This window comes from Globicephala melas, chromosome 14, assembly GCF_963455315.2.
Source record: "Globicephala melas chromosome 14, mGloMel1.2, whole genome shotgun sequence".
Lineage (NCBI taxonomy): Eukaryota > Metazoa > Chordata > Mammalia > Artiodactyla > Delphinidae > Globicephala > Globicephala melas.
The window spans coordinates 32,838,488-32,864,371 of NC_083327.1; the positions used below are offsets into that span (position 1 = coordinate 32,838,488).

Genomic DNA, 25,884 nt, shown 5'->3' on the forward strand with positions numbered 1-25,884 from the left:
CCTAAACCACTCTGGACATCCTCCCCATAATGAACTTGGAGAGTTTAAGATTTATAGCAAACAAGCGAATGATTTTGTAAAATGTTCAAGGCAGGGGTCACCCTGCTTCAGGGTAGGGTCAAGGAAATCAGACCAGGTGTCAGCCAGGAGTCAAGGGATAAAGCCCAGAGTACAAGCCCTGTATCACCGACGGCTGACACCAATTGGCTGAGAAAGGGAAGAAAAGGAGGTTATATATGTGAGAAGGAAGACGGTATAGAAGGCTGGAGATAGCCAGCCAAGGGGGTCCTCAGTACCAAGTCTGAGCAGAGACCATGCCTTAGGGCTGCAGATGAGAACAGTAAAGTCCAGAAGAATCCTTTTGCCATCCCTCAGGGCTTCCTGAGAGATCGAAACCGTTTCCTTTGACCAAAGCAACCTGAAAGCAGGTTGGGCCCCATTTTTAGGTGAATTTAGATACTTAAATTCTCCTTAACCTTCCAGGGAAGACAGAATTTTTCAGATCACAACTGAAGAGCAAAGGTTTAAAATACTAATAATCCCAAGAGGAGAAACGTATTAGAAACCAGGTAGTAAGGATGTCAGTCTAAATGACCAGAAACATGTCTTCCTCTGTTTAGCTAGAAGGAGAAGAAAAAGCCTGCAGTCCATTTGGTTCCTGAGGCACTGGAGAGGTCAACAGTGAGAGGGAAAGGACTGGAGGAGAGTCTTGGGGCACAGATAAATTTTATCCGCTTCTCTTTCAGTTTAGCCTTCAACTGCCCCTGAAAAAAATGCTCAATGGACAAAGAGAAGCTGTACCAAAAATTGCTTCATCTCCTAAGTGGCTGCACTTAGGGACAGCTGATGCAGGGGTGGGATGCATTAACAGAATGTCAGCTCCAGCCCAAAGACAAAGTGACAGTTGGGAAGCCGGGGGTTTCTTTGAAGAGACCCCAGCCTGCATCTCACAGCACCCGCTGCCCCTCTTTGCTCCATTAGAAATAATCACTCCTAAGTGGCCCATCATCAGTGTCAGCATGATTTTTTCACATTTACTAAAAGCTTTTCCCTTGGCCCACTTATATTTTTTTCTTCTGTTTCTTAGTAACTGTTTAATTCCCTCCCCTCTTTATTTTGCGGTGAACTGACTTGAAAAATCTGATTTGAAGTGGGGCTTCCAGACTGATTTCTTGTTTCCTTCTTCTGTACACCCACCCCTAGCACCTAGTAACAGCCACTGCATATGCATTAACCAAAATGCCCATTAGTGGGACATAGTTTTGTACTTTTGTAGACAAAGAAGAAAGAGACCTTCAGTTGGAATGAACTCTTTTTGTATTTCTTTTTGGCAACAAATAGCTTCCTTTTAAATTCAGAAATGCAGTGGCATTGAGGCCCTAAATTGCTCTCTTCTAAAATGTTTTACTCCCATCTTCACTTTCTGAGATTATCAGTTTTCTTCCAGAGTGAATTATTTCAAATTGAGCCCAGTCTTCTGAATCCTTAGAAAAGACAATATCTTAGCACTTTGGGCCTATTCTACTCACTTATCACTTGGCACGTTCTGCCTGGTACTGGCAGACATTCTTTTTTCCAACATATAATTTATTTCCCCAAATGGACTGCAAGCTCCTCAAGAATAAAGATCACGTCATTCATTCATTCATTCCACAAATGTTTTTGAACATCCACCAAGTGCTAGACATGCTCTAATCACCTGAGATGCATCCAAGAAATAATCAGACAAAAATCCCTGCCTCTATGGAGTTTATATTCTAGTGGAAGAAGACAGAGAATAAGTAATTAGTGTCATAAATATGTAAATTATAGAGTAAGATAGAAGGTGATAAGTGCAACACAGGGGGGAAAAACAGTGTAAGAGGAATCTGACAGTAGAAAAGAAGACTACAGTTTTAAAATAGGGTGGTCAAAGTAGATGAGAGAGTACGCCATGCAAATAAATAGGAGAGGAGCGTTACAGGAAAAAGACATATTCTAAGGTGGAACTGGAAGAATGGCCTTGCCGTCAGCTAACTCTGGGAAGACTGTGAATGGGACAGCATGTACCGCTGTGGATAAGTCAAGTTCCAGGTGTTTGTTAACAGCCAGAGATGTGATGGAGTAGACAGTTGGATAAAGGAGTCTGGAGACCCGGTAGGGTCTGGACTGGAATATTCATTCGAGAGTAGTGTTAAAGTCATAAAACTGGGTGTGATCACTAAAAAGAGACTGAGAGATGAAAAACGATGGTCTGTAAGACAAGAGGAAATCTAAGGACATTGGGGTATCCTGGAAGTCAGTGAAGATATCCTATCAAGGAAGCAGGGAGTGATATTGCTGATATTAAGTGAAATGGAGGCTGAGACTTGACCATGGAATTCAGCAACCTGGAGATCCTTGGTAACCTTGAGGGGGATAGATTCAGTGGAGTGGTGGGAACAAAAGCCTGATTAGAGGGAGTTTACATGAGAGTGGAAGGTGAGGAATTAGAGGCTGTGAATATAGATAGCTCTTTCTAGGAGCTTTCTTACAAAAGAAAGCAGAGGGATGAGGTGATAGCTGGTGGAGAAATTAGTGTCAAGAGAATATTTATTTAAAGTTAAATAACAGCCTGCTTGTATTCTGAGGAGAATAAGCTAGCAGAGAAGAAAGATGTGATGATGCAGGATTGAGAGGAGAATTATGGCCAATTGTAACGATATGAAGGAAGTGTGATTTTTCCTAGCAGGGAGCATAGCAGTCTCCCCGAAGGAGAGACCTGATTCGTGATTGCTTTGATAAGCCCACTTGGCAGCTGGACCTCCAGGCCTTCTCTGTCAGCTGGTTCTGATGATTGAACACCTAAAGATAGAGTTTATGTCTGCTCTGGGAAAGAGGGAGAGAAATGGACAAAGCATGAAGGGAAGAGCCAGAAATGCTTTGGAAGAGACTGTGTGTCACGTGACCAAGAAGAGAGACGAGGGGATTTTTGGAGTGTGGTGTGCCTGTGATATAAACCTCTCCCCTGTCTTTCCTACTAACTTTTCAGTGGAATCTGCATGTGTAGGTTTTCTTTTGGAAACTATAAAAATGTGCTGAAAGTTGCATCAAGATTGTAAACAGATTTAAAGAGTGAAAGCAGAGCCTACCTGTGGAAAGACACCACATCCAGATTACATAGCTGATTCCTCCCGCCAGACCTCTATCATCCTTGCTTGCCCCAGCTCTCATTTATTTTATACCAAATTACCCACTCAGAACATTATACCTGCCTCATTCTTCTAAGTCTGGCCTGACAACATATACCCCAGACTTCTAACTTACATACCTGGTTCTGACTATTCTGCACTGTCATCTTAGCCTAGCTAGGGGCATAGCCTCTGCTTACCTTTTCCCCTCATCTCCCACCACCATATTTCTTTCTTGTTCACTGAAGACAAACCGAACTATTTGAAGTTCGCCAAACTCACCATGCTGTTACCAGTGGCTTTGTACATTGTTTCTTCTGTCTGAAATATTTTTCATCTTCTCGAAGGGTGACACCCACTCTTTGCCTATTTAACTCATGACTTTAAAATTTCATCTAAAACATCCTTCTATTGGAAGACTGTCCCTGCCTCTGCATTTCCCTCATTGTAGTACTTACCACAGTGCATTGCAACTGATGGTTTATTGTCCATCTCCCCCACCAAGCTGGGAGGTCTCTATCATCCTGGCTTCCATGGTGTTCTATGCACTTAGGATAGGGTCTGTTACATGGTAGCTGCTTAATAAATACTTATCGTAAATCAAATAAATATATTGAAATTTGTGAATACCAAGCCAAGTAGCTTAACATAAGCCCTGACCTCATACAAGTTGGGTATAAAGTTCATCTGCTGCTCTAAAACCAAGGTCATTGCGTCTTATAGAGACTCTCTAGTATCCACAACCATACCAAGTTACAGCTGGGATCTTGATGTTTGTTTGTTTTGTTATGTTTTTTTTTTCCCCCCAGTCCTCTATTGGAGTTAAAGAATGATTGCTTCTGAGTTACAGCTAATTTGACTGGGGCCTAACCCCCAGCTTAATTCTTTCTGCTACTCTCTAATCCCCTCCCACTAAAAGAGTCATTCCACATGTTAGGTAGCTGGCCTGAGACCTCTAGAGCCTGTATGGCTGGTAGACCAAGATTGCACAGCATCGGCTGTTGCTCCACTCTTCTCACTCCGGTTCCTCACTGAACCCTGTGACATATTCAGAACCAACACCAGCCCACATTAAAACAAACTTCATGATTTAGATTTAAGCTTCAAGTTGAGAGAAGGAGCTATGCTTTTACCGCATTGCCTCAGCCATGCTATTTCCAGCTTCCACTCTGCTCCTCTTCCACACACCCACGGTGTCCCTACAGCTCGTGGATGAGGCCTGGTTGCAGATCCACACAGGCCTCTGTGCCATGTGTCTGACATTGGCTCTGCCCTGATTTCCATCTTCTGAACCTCCACACCCAACCCACTTCTCTATTTACCTCTTCTCTGCAATCTTTCCCAGTTTCCTCTCTTCACCTTGCATGCATTACTCTCAGCTCTTCTTTGTGTTAACATCATGTATTTTGTTGCAGTTTTAAATTTTATTAAGAAATTGGAACTGCACATGACACATGTATGGGGATTGAATGTCCTGGTGTTACTAACTTTGACCTTTGAATACTATGAAAACTGTGGCTAAGGAACTTTGAATGACAAATTAGTGATTCTCATTCTAATTCTAATAAAAAGGTAACGGTTTTCAGGGTGCCTCTGACTTCAAGGTACTTATTTAATGCCCCTTTCTTTTCTTAAGTCGCAAGTTCATAGGTTTCCTTCAATAGTCCCACAAGGTCCAAACACATACATACAGTAAGACTGCTAAGAGTGTTTTAGATTTGAGTACATGAACTGCAGAGTCTGTGTTCTGCCCAGGAAGTCTGATACATGAATTTCTTGTAGAGTAGGAATTTTTTGTAGAAACTTATTCCACCTATCATGTAAATGGCTAAGTATTCTTCTTAATATTCTTCTTATTATTCTTGAGGCAAATCGTTATATATTTTGACAGGTTTGGCAAAAAGAAACAGAACAGCCCAACCTAATTGAGCTCATTTTACCATCTATTCTTAAGAACAGTTGCTCATAAGAAAAATATAGCTGTGCTGAGTACAAATTCCAGCTCTGTCACTTATTAGATTTAAGTCATTTTCAGCTGGCTCAAATCCCTGTGCCTCCTTTTCCTGTAAAAAGAGGAAAAAATACCTCTCAGAATTTTTGTGAAAAATTAGTAAAAACACTAATTTTGTATATAACAAGTGATTATAAATATTATCAAATATCATTATCAAAAATCCTCTGAGTTGCAAAAGAATGAAAACAGGTAATGAACAGTTTATTTTTTACTTTGTTTTTTATGTTTAGGATGAGTCTCAATGGGCCATAGAGACACAAATAAGGGAGCAACCAATGGAGATGTCAAGATAGCATCATACTGATAGGGAACAGGGGCAAAAATCAATCCAAGTGTGTGTTTGGTGTATGTGGGGTACTGACTAGATCCTGTGTTCAGGAGTTCCACGTGGACTGACAATCTAGGACTACTGCTTATTAGCAGTTATGGGAGAGGCTATGCAATGCATGAGCTTATTATTTGAGAAAGATTTAGTAGAGAAGGACTTCTCCTTCATCTTAACAAGACTGAACAATTCTTAGATGATTTATGGGAAAGTGGGAAGGATTTGAAAAGCAATAGAAATAGCAAGTGATAATCAGAGGCCAAAAAATATGCAAGATAATAAATATGAAAGAAAATATAAAGTTTAAACTCTAAAAATATCTTGGAATAGAAATTTTAAAATAGATTTATGCTTAAATACAATGGCAGATTTTATGTTGGTATAACAAACAGATGGCAAATAGAAGAGTTTTGCTTCCCAAACTCATTATGGACGAATAAAATTCAACATGCAGAACACCTCTATATGTACCATTGTCACTGTTAAAAGTAGGAGTAAAGTACTTTGGAAACACCTGGAAATTGTCACCCTTTGAGAATTAAAACTATGAAATCAAAACATAATGAATGAGAATGAAAAGTTGCGAAGCTACCTTAGAAGTCAGAATGCCTCCCTGGTAAGCAAGATTTGATTATATCCTGTCTGAAGATACCTGACATATCCGAAGAAAGGATATATCCATCAGAAAGAGGATTAGTGAGATATTTGAGTTCTTTAGGCAAAAATAGGAAAACACATGTGACGCATCTAAAAAATGTTAATGGAAAATAGATTTTTAGTTGATTTACTACCAACAAGATCAGCCTTACTGGATTCCAAGTTTGAATACTGGCTTTGGAGAAAGATTTCCAGGATTTGAATATGGCTTTGAGACTTACTAGACATGAGACTTTGAACATAATAACCCCCATATCAGTGTCTTCATCTCATCTGCAAACTGGGGCTGACAATATTACCTCTTCGCAGAGTTCTTACAAATAAAACACAAACACAAATACGTGCTATGATTATTACATTCATTGAGCCAATCCCCTTTGTTCTGATCCCAAACTAATATTAAGTAAACTTCAGATTGCTATACGGCTTCTCATGTAATTTGAGAATGCTGGGGCCATGCAATTCAAGTTTTACCATGCCTGTGACAGATACATTTCTCATAAATTAATAGATTCGATTTCTAGTGTTGTGTCACTCTCACGACCTTGAATAATGTGAGTCCATTATGTTAGCAATGTGGCATGTGTTTCAGAGCAACATAAAGGTCTTTTGAGCTAAAGTCAAAATTTAAAAATTCAACACATGTTGCCTCACTTAAGGATGTAAATTCAATGACAATTCTTCTTTATAAGAAATTCTGTCTCCAGAGAAATAGATAATAGAGAATGTGTACAGATACATGGTAGGACATTAGCAAAATCAAGGAAAAGGGGAGAGTGTAGAGAGAATGTCTCCTGCTGTTCTCTCATTTATGCTGATAGAGGCTAAAACACAAGACAATTTCCTTTCCACTAATACCCTTGACTATTTCAATGTCCCCTAGTGTATCACCCACAAATTCATCCTTGGGTACATAACCAAAGTGATCTTTTAACTGCAAAATTTGTTCATGTCATTTGCCTTAATTTATTCAGTGATTCCATAGTGGGCAGGGGAGGCACACCTAACTTCCCGAGTCCCCCAACTTCCTCACCCTTAGGGGTGGAGCCAAGGCTAATGTTCATACCTTAGGGTTAAGTCAGTGCCCCTGGCTACAGTTGATTAGATCAAGGGTTAACACAGCTGGGCCAATTAGATCCTCTCTCCAGGAATTTTGAGTTGGGACCAAGAGAGATTAGTTGGTCCCTGCCAGCTGCTGAATGTATAACAAATAAACTCAGGAGTGAATTTGAAGCATGGCCATGTCTCCTGTGTGAACTGTGAAGAATAGAAAACTGGTCTCATTAGAAAGACCAGAATGAAGCAGACACATAAAAAAGAACGGAAGTGAGAGATGATGATATCTTAATAACCTTGCTCCTACTTGTTTCTGTTTCTAAGGAATGACTGAATTCCCACATTGGGGTTTCATGAAACTACCTGAATTTTTCTAATAATTCTTCATTTCTGCTTAAGCCAGCCTGAATTTTTTTTTTTTAATACTTGAAACTATGAAGTTTCTTCACTTAGAAAGTGCATTCTAATATGGTGCCCTTCATAACTGGTTCTTGCCTATTACTGGTCCAGCTTCACCTCCCACTTTGTTACAGCTTATATTCAATTTTCCAGCAGTACCCACCAAATAACTCACATGATTTTTGAACTTTCCATACTCTAATATCATCAGATTTTCTACCTGCAGTTTCCTCTTCCTACAAGTACATCCATCCTTTTCCACCTGCCAAATGGTTACCCCTCCTTAGACATTCTATCCCGACCACTTCCATTGTACTTTAGAGACTCTCACATTATTATACATAATTCATTGTAGAAAAATGATTTGCATGTCTATTGCCCCACTATCCTATAATCTCATAGATGGCAAACATCTACTGTTTATGTTTGGTATTTCACTTCTGCATTCCCAATTCAGTTCACATAATATGTGCAGTCATGTGTTCCTGATTTATTCACATCTTTCAACCTTTCATAAGATAAAATGTACGTTTCGTGAACACAATTGCTAAAGGCATTGGTGGTTAATGGTATTCTTTTCTGGAGCAAAAAGATAAAGTAAAACCTGAGCTCCTGAAGAGTCACATTCTACTTGGCATTCTCACCAATACACAGTAGTTTTGGTAATTATTGTTAGTCACTGGCCCACCACAGAACATTTCTTAGGCTGTTTCATCAGTGTCAACTTTAAATCATATTTGATGTATATGGATAAAACCAGTAATAGCAGCGTCCTGGGATAGAGCCAGAATAAGAGCTGTGAAGGGTCATTTGCTGCTTCATAAGTGCACTGACCTGGACACAAGTGGGAATTAAAAAAACAGCAGGCTACCTAATCAGCCACCTGATTAGGTCTGGAGAGCTGAAGTTGGGTTATCACAAGCTGAGAGGGCAGGTAGAGTGACAGAAGGATGGGTGTACATTTTAGCAGGATCATCTTGAGACAAAGCAACCTGCAATGTGACCATCAGAAATGAACAATGAGGTGTGCCAATTCCTCTGGGGGTGGGTCAGTAACATTGTCAGGACAGCAGGCAATGAAGTACCTATGATGAAGGATGAAGAATGCTGTGACGTAAGAGGAGAACTGCACAGAACTCCTGGTTTGCCTAGGACATTCCCGGGTAATGCTTGTTTTCCTGGACTAAATACTATGGACTTACCTCTACCCGCTTAGACTCTTTTTTTTTTTTTAAATTTTATATTGGAGTATAGTTGATTAACAATGTCATGTTAGTTTCAGGTATACAGCAAAGTGATTCAGTTATACATATACATGCATCTATTCTTTTTCAAATTCTTTTCCCATTTAGATTATTACAGAATATTGAGCAGATTTCCCTGTGCTCTTAAAAGGGCCCCAGTTTGATAAAAAAGATCATACAGTGACTAATTATAAGCAACCACTGAATCAAAATATCAGCAAACTGTGGTCACAAACCAAAGTACAGTCATCCTTTTTAGAGAGTTTCTAAAGCATTGCTGTGATGTGTTTTGGGGTTGCCTTTGTTTGTGTGTTTACCCAGAATCCCTTTGAGGAAATCTTCTTAGTCTTTGGCTCATGCAAGCCTGGCTTTCTTCCCCCCTAGCCCCAAAACTCATCTAACTTCATCCCTCCTACTCCCACCAAATAACCCCAACCTGGGCCGGACAGAGTCCCTCGCAGGACTTTGGCAGAACTTTTGAGGCAGATTTCTTTACGAGTGTGAGATTCTGTTGGTCATCTGTGCCATCAAGTGAGGAAATGTCAAGAGGTAATGAAGGCAACATAGAGGAGGAAAAAACTGAGCAACTAACAAAGAGTTCCTGCCTCCAACCAGGCCCAGAGTTTATTTTCAGCTATGGGAAGCAGTGAACTCCATTTCTGCTCAGCGCAGTATGAATTAGATCTGCACATATTACCAAAAGAGTTCTGAGAAATACAACTGCCTCTCATTAAACTGTCCAGCTTTTTACCTGCCCTGTCTCATTACACCAGGCAATCAGGCAATTAGCACTCAGAATACACAACCCAGTATTTGGAAGACAAAGTCCTTATCTCCCATCCTGGCTCCAGCAAGTTGCACCAGGAACATGGCTCTAAAGGCTGCTTGTCACAAGAATGGAGGTTGGGGGATTGTAGTGCATCCCCCGTTTTGAACTTGAGACTTCTGGTTATAGCTCTGAGACCCTACCTAGTAAGACTGCACATCTAGATGGACTGGTTGTCTGAAAGTGCAGTGTTTCCCTCAGCTTGGCCTAGAGAATCACAAGCCACTGATAATGTGCCTCATGCTTTAGAATTCTTTCTGTATTGAGTCAAGCCTAAGGACTTCGGATTTCAAGGGCCACTGAGCATATTTCCTCTTAACTGCCCTCATAGTATCCAGGCCTATACTAACTAAAACTGTTCCGTATGTTCCTGGCTTCTTCATTCCCACCTTTCCACCTTAAAAGATCCAGAGTACTGACTCACCAGACTTACGAAATAAACACCATAGGCTATGAATTGCTACTGGCTACACCTGGATATAAAAATACGTAAGGGCAGTGCTACTTAGGAAGCTTTTACAGTCCATTTGAGAGATCATAATAGCTCAATCCAGTGTATTAAAAGTAGTAAGAGTTGACAGCTTTTTATGTACATTTGAAGGTATATTTGATAAGATTTTCTAATAAATTGGATGTGAGGTGTGCTAGAAAGAAAGGATTAAAGATGACATCAAGGTTTTTGGCCTATCTGGAATGATAAAGAGTTGCCCTTATCATAGGTGGGGACAATTGAAGGAGGAACACTTTTGGAGACTGAGGAGATGAAGAGCCAACTTTGGAATGCTTTTTAGTATTTACTGTACATCAAGGTAGAGATGTTACTTTATTCAGGAGACCCCAAGATCACCCTCAGGTTTAATAATTCACTAGGACAACTCACAGAATGACCAAAAGCTGTTATACTCACTGTTACAATTTATGCCAACAGTTTATGACAAGGATACAGAATAAGTTCAGCCAAAAGAAGAGGCACACAGGTCCACACTCAGGTTCCAGTCGTCTTCTCCCAACAACTGGATTTGTAGGCAGTACCAACTTTCCCAGGCAACAATGAGTGACAGTAGGCATGGAGTATTACCAACCAAGAAAACTCACTGGAGCCTTGGTGTCCAGAGTTGTAACTGGGGCTTGGTCACGTAGACACAGTTGACCACTTGCTTGGCTGACCTGTAGGTCACTATCCCCTCCAGAGGTTTAGCTGATATCTCATGACCCTACCATAAATTACGTTGTTAGATATTCTGTGTGGTCCAAGGCCTCCAGATAAACAAAGTTCTCTTATTGGGGCTTAGAGATTACCTCCCAGGAGGTAAGCGCACAGGCCAGACCTCTCTGTGGGTAAGGTTTATTCTTTACTATGCAACTGTCAAATAGGAAAGTTAATTTAAGCGTCTAGAGTTCAGGAAAGGGGTCGGCAAGAGATATAAATGTGGAAGTCATCAGCGTAAAGATGGAGTGTTAATTAGGTTCCTAGCAGGAAGCAGACTTCCCTTAGATACTTGAAATGAAGAGATTTTGATAGAGACCACTCACAAGGTTACAGGGAGGGTTCAGGGAGCAAATAGGGCCTGTTGAGGCACACATGTCACAGCAGTCTCTGAGTTCCAAGATAGTGGTTACCAGAAACTGATAAGAAGTGTTAAAATGTTCCAAGCACAGCACTAAGTGATTTCTGGGCATTAGCTCATTTGATTTTTCCTATATGGTTTATAATTACTATTATCACGTTTTTACAGATGAGAAAATCAAGTGTAAGATATTTAAATATCTTTGTCTATAGTCATTTAGTAGAACTTAATGATGTGGCATTCATGTCTGCCCGATGCAGACTGCCATGCCACAATATGGTTCAGAAGTTTGCCGTCATGATGCAACAGACAAGATTAACCTAAGAAAGGGTTTCATGTATGTTTGAAAGGGTTTCAACCTTTGTCCATGACTAATCTGCTAAAGGTTATTCAGGGATTGCCAGTTAGTGATTTCCCACTTAGTCTTTCCTGGGAAGCTTCTGCTTTGCTAGATCAGTGTCGTGAGCCTTTGTGGTATGGGCTTTACAAATGGGAGCCAAGCAGAAAAAACAAAAGCATCATGGCCAGATTCTCCTCGGAGGAGAAGTCAGGGCAGAGATAAATTAGATTTCCCAGGGAAATAGAAGTAGAGGAATAGTGTGTGTATGCACGTGTACCTGAGTGTACACACACACAAATACACTTGTACATGTATTATGTGTCAAACTGAGTTTTCAGGATTTGGAGGTGTTTTAGAAGAGATAGAGTATAGAATTTTAATAAGTTGCCTCAGACAATAAATTTATGCAAGTTTTCAATGTTTTCATGAGACTCTAAGTGTCAGAATTACTGTTTGGATTCTACTTATTTGAATGCATCGTGATTCAGGGTTGAACCATATGGATCCTGGCTTCAACAGAGAGCATGGTGCCTAAAATGTGTTGTCTGCACTGTATTATTTTCCATTCTGAAGCATAGAAAGGCTTTGCCATCAATAAAACAATATCGTGGATAGGATTTGATGACACTAATACATAAGGAAGAGAGTTTAATAGAGGGACGACCAATACATGGTGTTACCATGCCTGCCTACCCCACCACCCAGGTTCCATCCCTTATTGACCCATGTCCCTGATCACAGAACTGGTCTCAAGAATATTCTCAACACAGTGCTCCAGGAAGCCACCAATAATCAGTTGACCCTGGCATGTGAATTGAAACTCATTTGCCACTTGGTTTCTAATGTGTCAAGCTGAAGTGTTTTTACATATTTTCAGTTTTGAATGTATTAGGCTCAGTCATTCTTGAAATATACAACAAATTTCAAAAAGAGAGAAGGAAATTGCTCTCTGTAAGGTTAGTGTAGGATTTTAGGATTTTTCCAGGAAACCAGCCCTCTAATTTTACTTTACATAGCTTTCTCTCCCTTTTCCAAGAAGACGAAAACCACATTGGAAGTTTCCTCTCCTCTTTTCTTCTTCTCCCTTTTTTTTTTTTTTTTCTGGATCCCACTTTTCTTTATTTTCTATCTTCCCTGTACTGTTGAACAAATTCACCTTGCCCCCAAGGAGAGGAGGGCTGACAAAAATTTGGAGACAGAATTTTTTTCAATGTCAATCTACCTCTCCTGCCAAAGCCATTTATGATTTTTCTTATTATGATTAGCTCCCTTCTCTATATTTACAGCATTACTGTACATTACAAGGTCCATAACTGGTATACATTCTACTTAGAACACTCTGTAGCACAAATAAAACATTCAATAAAAATAACTCCTTGAAATGTTATACTTGGCCTTTCAATGAATTGTCTTTTCTCAACTGAAAAAAAAAAAAAAACTGACGATGATTGAATGTAGGTGAGTCATTTTTAGGCAATGCATTTTGGGTAAGGGGAGTCTGGCCTGCACAAAGACCACATTATCTGGATTCTCCTTAAAAGCTAAATTGATGGCAACTTCTGAAAAGAGCATCTTGGACCTCTGTCGCCTGGAAGCTTAAGATACACCTTGATTTTAGGTATTGTAAAATAACTGACAGCAGAAAAAGCTTTAAGAAATGTACTCTCAGTGATAGAATTAGAGGGAATAGAATGTTACTCATCTACCAAAGTAAAGGGATAATTGCAATGTGGTGCTCTTCCTTATTAGAAGATTTTCAGGAACCCATCTGCCTGGATTGTTTCTTTTTTATTATCATTACATCAACTAATTACATTAGGGAAAAGGGGATATTTTAATTAAAAGACTGTTTTAAGGCGTTATAATTCTACTCTTTCATTAAATAACTTAACCAGGTGCCAAATTTGTTAAACTATATTTCTGAAAATTGTTGTTTGGAAATTATTTGTGTTAACCATATTTTCAACAAAATAGATTTTGCCCTTTTATTTTATCTTATAGATGAGTCCTTTTATTTCTCCATTTTGACCAAAGAACCATACGATAGGACCACATATATACTATCCCAATTATTTTGAAAGGCTTACTTTTTTCCTAAAAAGGGGACAAACTGTTTCATTTTACAGAACATGCATATTTACTTGTATATGATGGAGGGATTACAGTAATCCTTTCTGAAATTGGCATTTTTGGACTGTGATACATTGCAGAGGAATGCTGGGGTAGGTAGGAAGATCGATAGCGATCCACAGCGGAAAATACTTAGCCAGTATTGTAATTAAAAGACGTTCCTACTGTTTAAACCCTTTTTCCTGTGGATAAAAATCTCACCCACATATGTTAAATTACAGGGATGTCATCAGATAACTCAAGTAGGTGAGTAAACGTCCACTCTTTGGATGTCTTGAATGCATCTCCCATTCTGTCAGCCTTCCTCTTATTCTTTCAAGGTGTTCTGAATAACAGAATTCAGACAGGGATTTGTATGTAAGTGTCAGACAGTGGGGAGGGGAAAGGATCTACAATGGAAATATGGATAAAAGAGAAACAATAGCACTGGACAGAGCAATGAAGACTTAGAAGCCGAGAGAGGACTCTAAGCACCTGTGCAGGAGATGGTGGAAAGCCAGAATTTAAAAATCATGATTCTACTTTCAGTATTCAAACACCTCTCTAGATTTCTCCTCTCTGATTGAAATGCTGAACGATTTTGATTCCAAAAAGTGAATGTGAAAAGCATTAGAGAAACAAGTTTGGTATTAAGAAATGTAAAAGTCAAACTGTATGTCATGCAGTTAAAGACTGAATAAATACTATTATTCCAATCATTATATTTATACATGAAATGATGTCTTGTGCATAGTAGATATGCAGTAAATATATGTTGAATGAATGAATGAATAAATAAAGACAACATTTCTCTCAAATTCTCAAGTAAGAGATAGCAGTTCCTACTAGCAACAGCTATTTTTAAAAAATTTTTAGCCCTTCAATATTATTCCTCAGGGAAGCTGGCAAACTGAAATCTGTTACATTAATGTCAGCAGGGATGTATATGTGTGAAGAGAATAAGTAAACATTTATTGTACCTGATACCTCAGTGGATTATCCACATGAATTCTTAAGACACTTGAAAATGCTTGGCAATATTTATACTTAGGGTGAACTCTACAAATGCTGTTTGTGGATTTTATACTTCTGAAAATTTCTATTTTCGAGTCAGTTGAGCTTTTTCAATTCAGAACTGTTGGGCTAATCCATAACTATATAGCTACTTTTTCTTTGGTAATGAGTTAATCTCAACATTTTGATTAAAATTTTGTTGTTGTTAGGTTCAGTCTATATGAGTGTCAAAATAACTTCCAAGAATAGATTTAGTAACCAGCACATTTAAAAAAATAACTGTATTCTTTCCTTCTTAACCCAAATAACAACAATGAAAATTGCTACTTTTTGAGAATCTAATATATGCCAGTTCCTTTTCTGGTGTTTTATATATTAATTCATAGATGGTTTTACCCTATTATAGAGAAGAGGAAAATAAAACAGATCTAAGAGAGATACAATGTCTTGCATAAAGATCCACATACCATAGATTTTTGAACTGAGATTCACATTCCACACTCAGGCTATTGCGACTCTGATAGACTAAATCCCCCAAATTTACATTTGAGTCGCTCAAAATCTTGTGAGGTAAGTAAGCCAAGGGTAGCTTTCTTTTCTTTACTCATCCAAGGTTGGTATTAGATCAGTCTGCATTTATATAAATAACTTAATGAGAATAAGAGAAACTTAGAACTAGGAAAAATTTAGAGATAATCCAATTTAGTAATTTTTAGGCATTTTGGTTTTGGTAGCACTTTACACTTAATAATTACTGAGGATCTCTAAAAGCATTTATAATATGCTTATAAACATTTACCGTATTAGTAATAAAATTATAACATTTAAAAATATTAATTCATTTAATAATTGCAATAACAAATCTATTATCTATTCACATATCATATTTTAATGAAAAATACCTATATTTTCTAAAACAAAAATGTAATAAGAAGAGTGGCTTTGTTTTGCATTCTCGTAAGTCTCTTTACTATTTGGTTTAATAGGAGGTAGTTGGATTTTCATATCTACCTCCTCGTTCAATCTGCCATGACATCATCCATGTCTTGTAACCCCTAGAACACTCCACTGCACATGTGTGATTGAATGAAAGTAAAAAAGCCAAATAACCTCTTATTATTATTATGAAAATAACTGGACCTCAGGGACCCTCCTGATGGGGCTGTGGACCACACTTTGAGAACTGCTGCTCTAGATAAGACTCCTCCCATGACCTCACACTCTGGAAGCACTCTCTCCTCACAGATGCCCAAGCCAAACATCTGAGAAACCTCCCTGACTCAGCCCTTCTCCCTCACCAACCACTTATCATCTTTTCTCAAAAATCTCTAGTCCCTTTTTTTTTTTTCTTAGATTCCATATATATGTGTTAGCATACGGTATTTGTTTTTCTCTTTCTGACTTACTTCACTCTGTATGACAGACTCTAGGCAAAGTGGGAGAGTGGCATGGACATATATATATATATACACTACCAAACGTAAAATAGATAGCTAGTGGGAAGCAGCCGCATAGCACAGGGAGATCAGCTCCGTGCTTTGTGACCACCTAGAGGGGTGGGATAGGGAGGGCGGGAGGGAGACACAAGAGGGAAGAGATATGGGAACATATGTATATGTATAACTGATTCACTTTGTTATAAAGCAGAAACTAACACACCATAAAAAAAAAAAAAAAATCTCTAATCCCTCCACTTCTTTCTCTCCCTACCGTCTTGACCTGAACACACACCTTACCCTTTCCCAACCTGCATTATTACAACTGTCTTCCAACTCTTCCTCCCGTTTTAGTTCTTCTCTTCTGTCCTCTGTAGTGAAAATCTGAGTGATTCTTTTGAGATGCAGATTCCAAGTGAGCATTTTCTACCACCCTTAAGTTAAGGGCCTTAACTCTAATGTAAAATACAAGGGCATCCTAAGCATCCCTGCCCTCTTCTCAAATTACACTTGTCAGCACTTCTTCCTTGCTTCTTAAGATTCTTTGCCCATGCTCTCTCACCTCCACGCCAGTATAAAAGCTGTCTTTTCTTCCATCCATTCCTTCCATTCTTTCTTTTTATTTAGGTATGAACTTAGACATCACCTCCTTTGAGATAATTTCCCTGAACACTCCCACTCTGAGTTAGGTGATCCTGCTATATGCTTCCTCAACCATCTGTACTTTCCCTATCAAAACAGTATTGCCATTTTTCATTTATAATTGCTTGCTTAGTAGCATTTGTCCCCCTGTGTATTTTTAGCATGGTATGGGCAGGAAATTTGTCTATTTATATATTTCATTGTCTCCTCAATGTCTAGAACAGTGCTTGACCTACAGTAAAAATTTAATAAACATTTGATGCATAAGTAAATGAATGTCTTTTTTTCTCTCTCTTATTCCTACAGTCAGTTGTATTTACAGTTTTTTAACTCACTCTTCCTAATGAAGTTGGAAATCATTCTTTAATTGTTTTATTGTCTTATGCTACTAGTTAATACTAGTAGTATTAACTACTAGTTAATATAAAATAGTTATTATCCTACAATATAGCTATCAAAGGGTATCTCTCATAAGACACTTATCTGAAACCAGACCTATCTTTGGAAATTGGCCACACTCTTTGAATCTCTCACCTGGAAAGATTGTTAAAAATGTACATGCAGGAGTCCTCTCGCCTGAAGATTCTTATTAGGTTTGTTTAGATTGTACCCAAGCTTCACAGGTTACTATCATACCTTCCAAAGTTTGGGAGCCACTGCCTTACAGCAATTATATTCAGGTTTATTTATAAAAAGTAGTTAAACAATGTTACTACCCTTTAAGAATTTATTCTAATTTAGTTACAGAGTACTCCCATATGTAAAGAAATGTATAGCCTTTTATAGATGTTTTAGAGGATTTTATAAGCCCAATGTTAAATGCTGCTACAATTAAGCAGGTGTTATAAATTCAAATATTTGTTTTCATCTTTGTACAGTTCAGTGTTAACATCTGTACTCATTATATACATAATTCCCTAGACTGAATTGTATCATGTTTAATGGGTATATTTGATATCAATTAACATGTAATATTTATTTTACTAATAGTATTATACTGTGTAATTTATGCAAATATTATCTGTAGGATTTTATATATCAAAATTTTAAAACAACTTACAATGAAGTAAACTTTATGGGACAATGTTTTATTTAATGAATTCATTTAATTTTTTATAATTTTATTTATTATTATTTTTTTGGCTGCAATGGGTCTTCGTTGCTGCGCATGGGCTTTCTCTAGTTGTGGCGAGCGGGGGCTACTCTTTGTTGTGGTGCACGAGTTTCTGCTTGCCATGGCTTCTCTTGTGTGGAGCACGGGCTCTAGGCACACGGGCTTCAGTAGTTGTGGCACATGGGCTCAGTAGTGGTGGCTCGCAGGCTCTAGAGCGCAGGCTCAGTAGCTGTGGTGCATGGGCTTAATTGCTCCAAGGCATGTGAGATCTTTCCAGACCAGGGATCGAACCCGTGTCCCCTGCATTGGCAGGTGGATTCTTAACCACTGTGCCACCAGGGAAGTCTGGTGGGACGATATTTTAAAAGCAAAAGATACTATATATTTATGAATTTACATATGTTTTATCTTGCATGTCTCAAGGATAAAAATACTGAAAATTAGTCATGTTAATTTTATAACTATGTTGCAACATATTAAAGTGTATATAGTATTACATGTCTAAGAGGATCTATTATTTATTTAAAAACTGAATGAAAAAAAAATTCCTAGAATTAGATTTTATTCTTTATATCTCATATGTTATTTTAATACACAGTAGATTTTTAGTCAGAGTAAGATTCTTTTAATTCCTGTTTCCAAATAGAGTTATATATATATAATAAAGAGAGTATGTGTGTGTGTGTGTGTGTGTATATATATATAGAGAGAGAGAGAGAGAGAGAGTTCCAGATAGTTATTTACAAATATTTTCCTTTATTATTGTTTGTCATAGTGATATTTATGAAGGTAGTTTTTCAGGAAAGATAGAAGTAGAGTTTTAGAAATATAAAGATGAGATGGAAAAAGGGGTAAATAAGAAGGAAGAGGGGAGAAGGGGAAAGGAAATTGCTTAATTTTGTCCAAGCTAATAGAATTGTATGATCCTTCTTTTCTTATCATACTCTTATATATTGGATCTTTTATATCAGTTTTTAAGGGGTTTCATTAATTAGAAAGTTTCTATAAAGGAATAAATTCATTGATTTGTCTCTGTTATTTAAAAATGCATAACAGTTTAATGACCTATTGAAAATGGACCTATTAATTTGATATATTTTTGAAACATATAATCAGGAGCTACTTTTCTAGGAAAATGTTTGCTTTATTAGTAATTTCTGTGGTTATATTTATTTCTGAAGAAATACAGAATGATACAAATAAAAACAATACAAAGGAAAGTTTTATTTATTAAAGTAATTTAATTACACTTCTGGCTATTTAGTCTTTTTATTAAGAAAAGTGTATCACTCTTACATATACACCAAATTACTATACCATTACTTGTGAACAAAAACAAGAAACAATAACCAAAGTTTGTAATAACAGAGAATAATTACATAAATTATGTCCACTAAAACTTAATTGGACAAACTAGAACAGTAATCACTAACTTACAATGACTTATAAGACATTGTCACAAAACAATTATTGATGTAAAATACAAAAAATAACCCTCTATGTGTATATGTGCAAATACATAGGAAGTATATGAAGGATAATATTTCAAGCCATCAACAGTGACAACCCACTGGGAGTAGAATTAGGATAGAGAGGGAAACTTTTATTTTAAATTATTTTATCTATTTAAATTATTTACATTAACTTACAGTCATGTATGTCTTTCATACTTTGAGAAATACACTAAGAATTTGAGAAGTGATTTTAACAAAAATAACTGGGGATTGGGAGTTCTGAAGTAGGAATTTCAATGGTCACGTCATGACGTACACATGTACATGGTCAAGGAAATCAGACACTGTGGTATGTTTTGTGATTCTATGAACTACTCTGTTTTTTCTGTAACATTCTATTTTTTTTCTTTTCCATTAAAGGTCTCATTCGCTTGCAGGAGCTCATCAAAGCTCCATCAAGATACAATCTTCGACTTAAGATCCGTCAACTACCTGCTGATACAAAGGATGCAAAACCCTTACTAAAAGAAATGAAAAGAGGCAAGGAGTTCCATGTCATCTTTGACTGTAGCCATGAAATGGCAGCAGGCATTTTGAAACAGGTAATCTTTAAATTATTTAAGTTCTTAATTCCTTTATTAAATTTGAGTTTGAAATTTTTTTTTACATCTTTATTGGAGTAGAAGTGCTTTACAATGGTGTGTTAGTTTCTGCTGTATAACAAAGTAAATCAGCTATACATATACATAGATCCCCATATCTCCTCCCTCTTGCGTCTCCCTCCCACCCTCCCTATCCCACCCCTCTAGGTGGTCACAAAGCACTGAGCTGATCTCTCTGTGCTATGCAGCTGCTTCCCACTAGCTATCTATTTTACATTTGGTAGTGTGTACATGTCATTGCTACTCTTTCACTTGGTCCCAACTTCCCCTTCCCAGTCCCCCTCAAGCCGTGTCTTCAAGTCCATTCTCTACGTCTGCGTCTTTATTCCTGTCTTGCCCCTAGGTTCTTCAGAACCTTTTTCTTTTTTTAGATTCCATATATATGTGTTAGCATAGGTATTTGTTTTTCTCTTTCTGACTTACTTCACTCTTGTGACAGACTCTAGGTTCATCCACCTCACTATAAATAACTCAATTTTGTTTCTTTTTATGGCTGAGTAATATTCCATTGTATATATGTGCCACATCTTCTTTATCCATTCACCTGTTGATGGACTGTTAGGTTACTTCCATGTCCTGGCTATTGTAAATGGTGCTGCAGTGAACACTGTGGTGCATGTATCTTTTTGAATTATGGTTTTCTCAGGGTATATGCCCAGTAGTGGGATTGCTGGGTCATATGGTAATTCTATTTTTAGTTTTTTTAAGGAACCTCCATACTGTTCTCCATAGTGGCTGTATCAGTTTACATTCCCACAACAGTGCAAGAGGGTTCCCTTTTATCCACCCTCTCCAGCATTTATTGTTTGTAGATCTTTTATGATGGCTATTCTGACCGGTGTGAGGTGATACCACATTGTGGTTCTGATTTGCATTTCTCTGATGATTAGTGATGTTGAGCATCTTTTCATGTGTTTGTTGGCAATCTGTATATCTTCTTTGGAGAAATGTCTATTTAGGTCTTCCACCCATTTTTGGATTGGGTTGTTTGTTTTTTTGATATTAAGCTGCATGAGCTGCTTGTATATTTTGGAGATTAATCCTTTGTCAGTTGCTTCATTTGCAAATATTTTCTCCCATTCTGAGGGTTGTCTTTTTGTCTCGTTTATTTATTTATTTATTTTTTGGCTACACTGTGTGGCATGTGGGAATCTTAGTTCCCCACCAACCAGGGATCAAACCCATGCCCCCTGCTGTGGAAGCGTGGAGTATTAACCACTGGACCGCCAGAGAAGTCCCCTGTTTTTTTGTTTTTTAAATCAAAGTGTTATTGTTACACAGTTGGTTTAAAAAAAAAAGCCAGAGAAGTGACCTTGATGTGATTTTCTGATAAAAAGTCTAAGTACTTTAATTAATTGTCTTAAAAGAAAAGTAATATAAATATTGATGATCTTTAAAGCACATTGAATATCCGAGGTTCCTTTCAAATGGCTAAAATGCCGTTTGTTAATGTGAATATTGATCAATGAAGTAGATATTTCTGTTTTGTGCTGAAATGAGGGAATAAACTTCAAATCAACAATTAAGCAGCTCAACCATTAAAATCAACTAGTAAGAAAAAGAGGAAAAATAAATGTTCTTTACCTGTCATGTACGCTGAGATGCCTTACACATTTGATCTTATTTAATTATCACCATAACCAAATGAAGTAGGGACTAGCTCCACTTTACAGACAAAGAAACTGAGTCTCAGAAAGATTAAGTAGCTTGATCAATGTCCATCATTGATCAAGGAAATAGCAGAGGGATTTATATTTCTCTTAGTGATGTTAGGAAGTATTCATTTCAGAATAAGCATTGCCTACCTAAAAAGATAATTCTAAATCAATCAAATGAAACAATTCATAGCAGTAAAACCTCTTACTATTACTTCAGCACTATTCAGGCCTAACAGCACACTGGAAAACAATTATTATTAGCTCATATCTTATATATGAGGGGATTGATGTAAGGGGTTAAATAGCTAGTACAAGGCTGTACTATGTAGTAGAGCCTGAATTTGAACACAAGTCTTTGGACTTTGTTGTTTAAGCTCTTCTATACACACTGCCTGACTGGAGATTAGCCACCTGTCTTGAAACCTCTCAAATGTAGGATAAAATATCTCTACTAGAGAGTTATGCAGATTCAGATGTCAAATTATATCTCATAAAATATAACTACCAACAGTAAATGTCTGTTATAACATGGTTAGTTTATTAAGCAGATGTTTATCCAATCTTCCAATATGATGTTGGTTTCACTACAGTAAAATATTTAATTGGATTTGGGAAATTGCTCTAGTGTTATATTTGAGTAATAAAGAATATAAGGGTGGTTGTTGTTGTTTGGTTGGGTCTTTTTGGGAACAAAATGATGCGATAAAGTAAGCACTGGAATCTAGAATAGGGATTTGTTTTTCATTTAATACCAAACAATTCTTGGTCACATTTAGAATACACAGACTTGGAAAGGATACCTTTCCTTTATGCCTGGAGTGAGTATCGCTGTACTATCTGTCAGTGACAAATAATAGGCTTTTGGTAGGCTTTCTCTAGGCCTCCAACAAGTATATAGGTGTCTCTAGAGTAACTAACTCTGACTTACTTTGCTGTTTGAAAGGTGAGAGTATCCATCACCTTTAATAATAGAATTTCCATTCTGGCTTCTAGTTGATATATCCCTTATTTCATACTTGTTTTCTGATGTGTAACCTGCTTTTTGCAAAACGAAAACAGAATTAAAGTAGTATCTAAAATATATACAACAGTAAAATTATATAATTTTAACAAGATTAGTAGGTGAAAAATCAGAACGGAGGGGAAATGAGAATATGAAAGTTAAGTTGAAGTCAGAGTAACACTATTGCACAGAATGCATGCTTTTTGATCCTGTAACACTGGCAGACCACACATGGTGGGATTTTTTTAAAACTTACCTTGTCCCAGAGAGCATTTATCTCATATTTGGATCTTAGCTACTCTAGAAACCAATTCAAAAAGAAAGTAAATAGCTTCTTTTTTGTAACTGCAGCAGTACATTTAATAGGACTCCATTTTATGATTTATGACATTTTTCTGAGATTCCTCAATGTTGGCTAATGATGACACTCCAAAGAAATGGTACAAGATTTGAAGATAAGACACAAATGGGCTTTCAGCTTGTCTGGCTTAATCCAAGAACAAATATTAGGAGTATCAAGAAAAAGAGATGTTTGTTTGTTTTATTTAAACTGACTGAGCTCTTACTGAATAGTGAGCAGCCATGGATTTGAAGTTTTCCTGCCTGAGAGCTTTAAAAGTGAGTGAAGCCTGGGCTTGGCGAGATTTCCTCTGAGGCAAATCAAGAGCACTCATTGGCATACATGTCTTAATAGCAAAAGATTCCACCTCTACTCAGATTTGTCAAAGAGAATCCTCCATGGCAGGGCCAGGATGCTGTGGAGTAAAGTCTCACGAAGACATTCTATCACAGAAAAAAATAGCAACCAAGGACTTTAAAGTCCATATCAGAGAGTGTGAAATCAAATTTTTAGCCTGGAAAAATGTAAAAGCAGATACAAAGAAACTGCTACAGCAGCAAGAAGTAAAATATAATAAAATTTTAAGAAATACGTATAAAGTCTAACCCCTCCGTTTGTTAACCTTAAGCAATGTAACGTCCAGATATAACCTGAAGGATAAACTGGTTGCAAAGTATATGCCTGGATAACTGCATGTGTTAATTTGTCATATGGCATTGTTAACGCTACATCAGTTAAATGTTGGGAAATTCTAACAATATTTTGATTTGGGAAAAAATTATTCTGTGGTATTTCTTTCCAGGAGGGGTGACGTGGCTCAAGCAATTTTCTTTTGTGGCCACTCTTATTTATACACAAGAAGATAATAATTCAGAAGCACTAGTAGCAAGACATAAATGCTATAATTAAAAGAAGGTCCAGAACAAGTTCTTTTTTAATTCCCATTGGAAATTATTAACTCACCTTTCAAGAGAGTATCCCCTTTGTTCACTTTTGTTCATGTTAGAGTATAGGTACTCCATCAAAAATAACTAAACTTTTCTACTTAGATCTAAGTTCGTAGTCCATACTGACTCTTGTTTTCAGAATCAAAGACTGAAGGGAGGTCAGTGAAATGCTCACACAGTCCTCAGTTATCCCTTAAAGGTTTCTTTTCAACGTAATGAAGAAGAAACCTGGGGCTGGTGCAGAACACCATTTTCTTAACCACCTCCCACCCTCGCCTCCAAAACACAATTTCCAGGATTGGGCTGAGATTCCCAGGTTTTCGAATTATCAAGGAGGAAACAGCCAAAATTTTAGAATGTATAGATCCTAAATGGATCTGTATCTTTGGGAATATAAAATATGCCACTTTATAAAAGGCATAGATTATGCTCTATATCCAAGCTCCAAGTGTTAGAGACCTGGAGTTTATTTTCACTCACTGTCTCAATTTGTTGACTAATTTATTCATTCTTATTATGTCTTAGTTTCTTCACCTGTAAAATAAGTATAATAACAGGACCTACGTCATAGGATTTTTAATGAGGCCTAAATTGATTAAGATGTGCAGTGTGCTCAGAATAGTACCCAGCACTTTTTAGGCATTATGTAAGCGTTATTTATAGTTATACATCTGAATCGCTGTTTCTTTCATTTATCCCAATCGATATTTCTATGCCTATTGAGTTGGTAAAGTAACAAATATCGACAAAGGTAATGCTGAACTCTCATTGAGTAGTTCTGAAGTTGCGAGACCTTTAACACATATCCATCAGGAACAATGAATACCTTCTACAAAGATAATCTTGTAAATTTTTATTTAATAAGAAAAATTTTCTCTTATTTTGCTTAAATGTAAATTTATCAGAGAGTTATTGGCTCATGTAATTTTTATCCATTCAGGAAATATTATTTGTTTCCTAAAAGTTGTACATCCAATTCAGTTGTGTGTGTGGGAGGGTGTTCCCCATACCACAAGCAGTGCTCTGATGCCAGCACATTGTCCTACAACCCAATTCAGTTCTCACAGCATCTATCCAGAGGTAGCATCCGATTCTGCAGGTTAAGGGCTTAGTCCTACAAGACTGTTTCCCCACCTCCCCCACTTCGGACATGAACCACAAGTCCAGGTAATCACTTGTGCTTCTGACCCACCGGCTATAGATTGGAGGTTCCTACAACCCCCTCCTTAGGTTCGATTAACTTGCTAGAGCAACTCACAGAACTCAGAGAAACATTTTACGTACTAGATTCCCGGTTTATTATGAAAGGATGTAACTCAGTAACAGCCAGATTGGAAGAGATGCAAGATACAGGGCAAGGGCAAGGAGCTTCCTCGACCCTTCTGAGTATGCCACTCTCCTCGCACCTCCACATGTTCACCAACCTGGAAGCTCTCCAGATCCTCTCCTTTTGGGTTTTTCTGGTGGCTTCAGTTCATAGGCATGATTGATTAAATCATTGGCCATGGCGATTGAACTCAGTCTCCAGCCCCTCTTCCTTCCCAGGAGGTCACCGGGGTAGAACTGAAAGTTTCAACCTTCCAATCATGAGATTGCTTTCCCCTGGCAACCAGCACCCACCCTCCCATCTTAGGGGATTTTCCAAAGTCACCTCATTTGACATAAACTCAGTTGTGGTTGAAAGGGGCTTGCTAAGAATAACAAGACACCCATTTCACCTTTATGGCTCTGAAGCAATTTCAGGAAGTGAAGAAAAGAAACCAAATATTATAACAAAGATGTTCCCATTGCTTATATTGTTTGGGAAATTCTAATAGTATCTGGAGTTTTGTGCCAGAAATGGGATGAAGACCAAATACATATTTCTTATTATAAATTACAGTATCACAATTCCTAAGTTCCTTTCCTCTGCTCAGTTCTTTGATGC

General features: G+C 37.6%; 1 protein-coding gene across 5 annotated transcripts in view; it reads left to right on the forward strand.

Annotated features, from left to right (window-relative positions):
- GRIK2 (glutamate ionotropic receptor kainate type subunit 2) overlaps positions 1-25,884 on the forward strand; it is a 641,457-nt gene that overhangs the window by 283,052 nt on the left and 332,521 nt on the right. For all 5 annotated transcript variants that reach the window (XR_009558840.1, XM_060283847.1, XM_060283851.1 and 2 more), the window contains one exon: positions 19,768-19,949. Coding sequence is in view for 4 of the 5 variants with exons in the window: in XM_060283847.1 (XP_060139830.1) it covers positions 19,768-19,949 (182 nt within the window). In the remaining variant the exon portion in view is untranslated. The remainder of the gene's footprint in view (positions 1-19,767; positions 19,950-25,884) is intronic.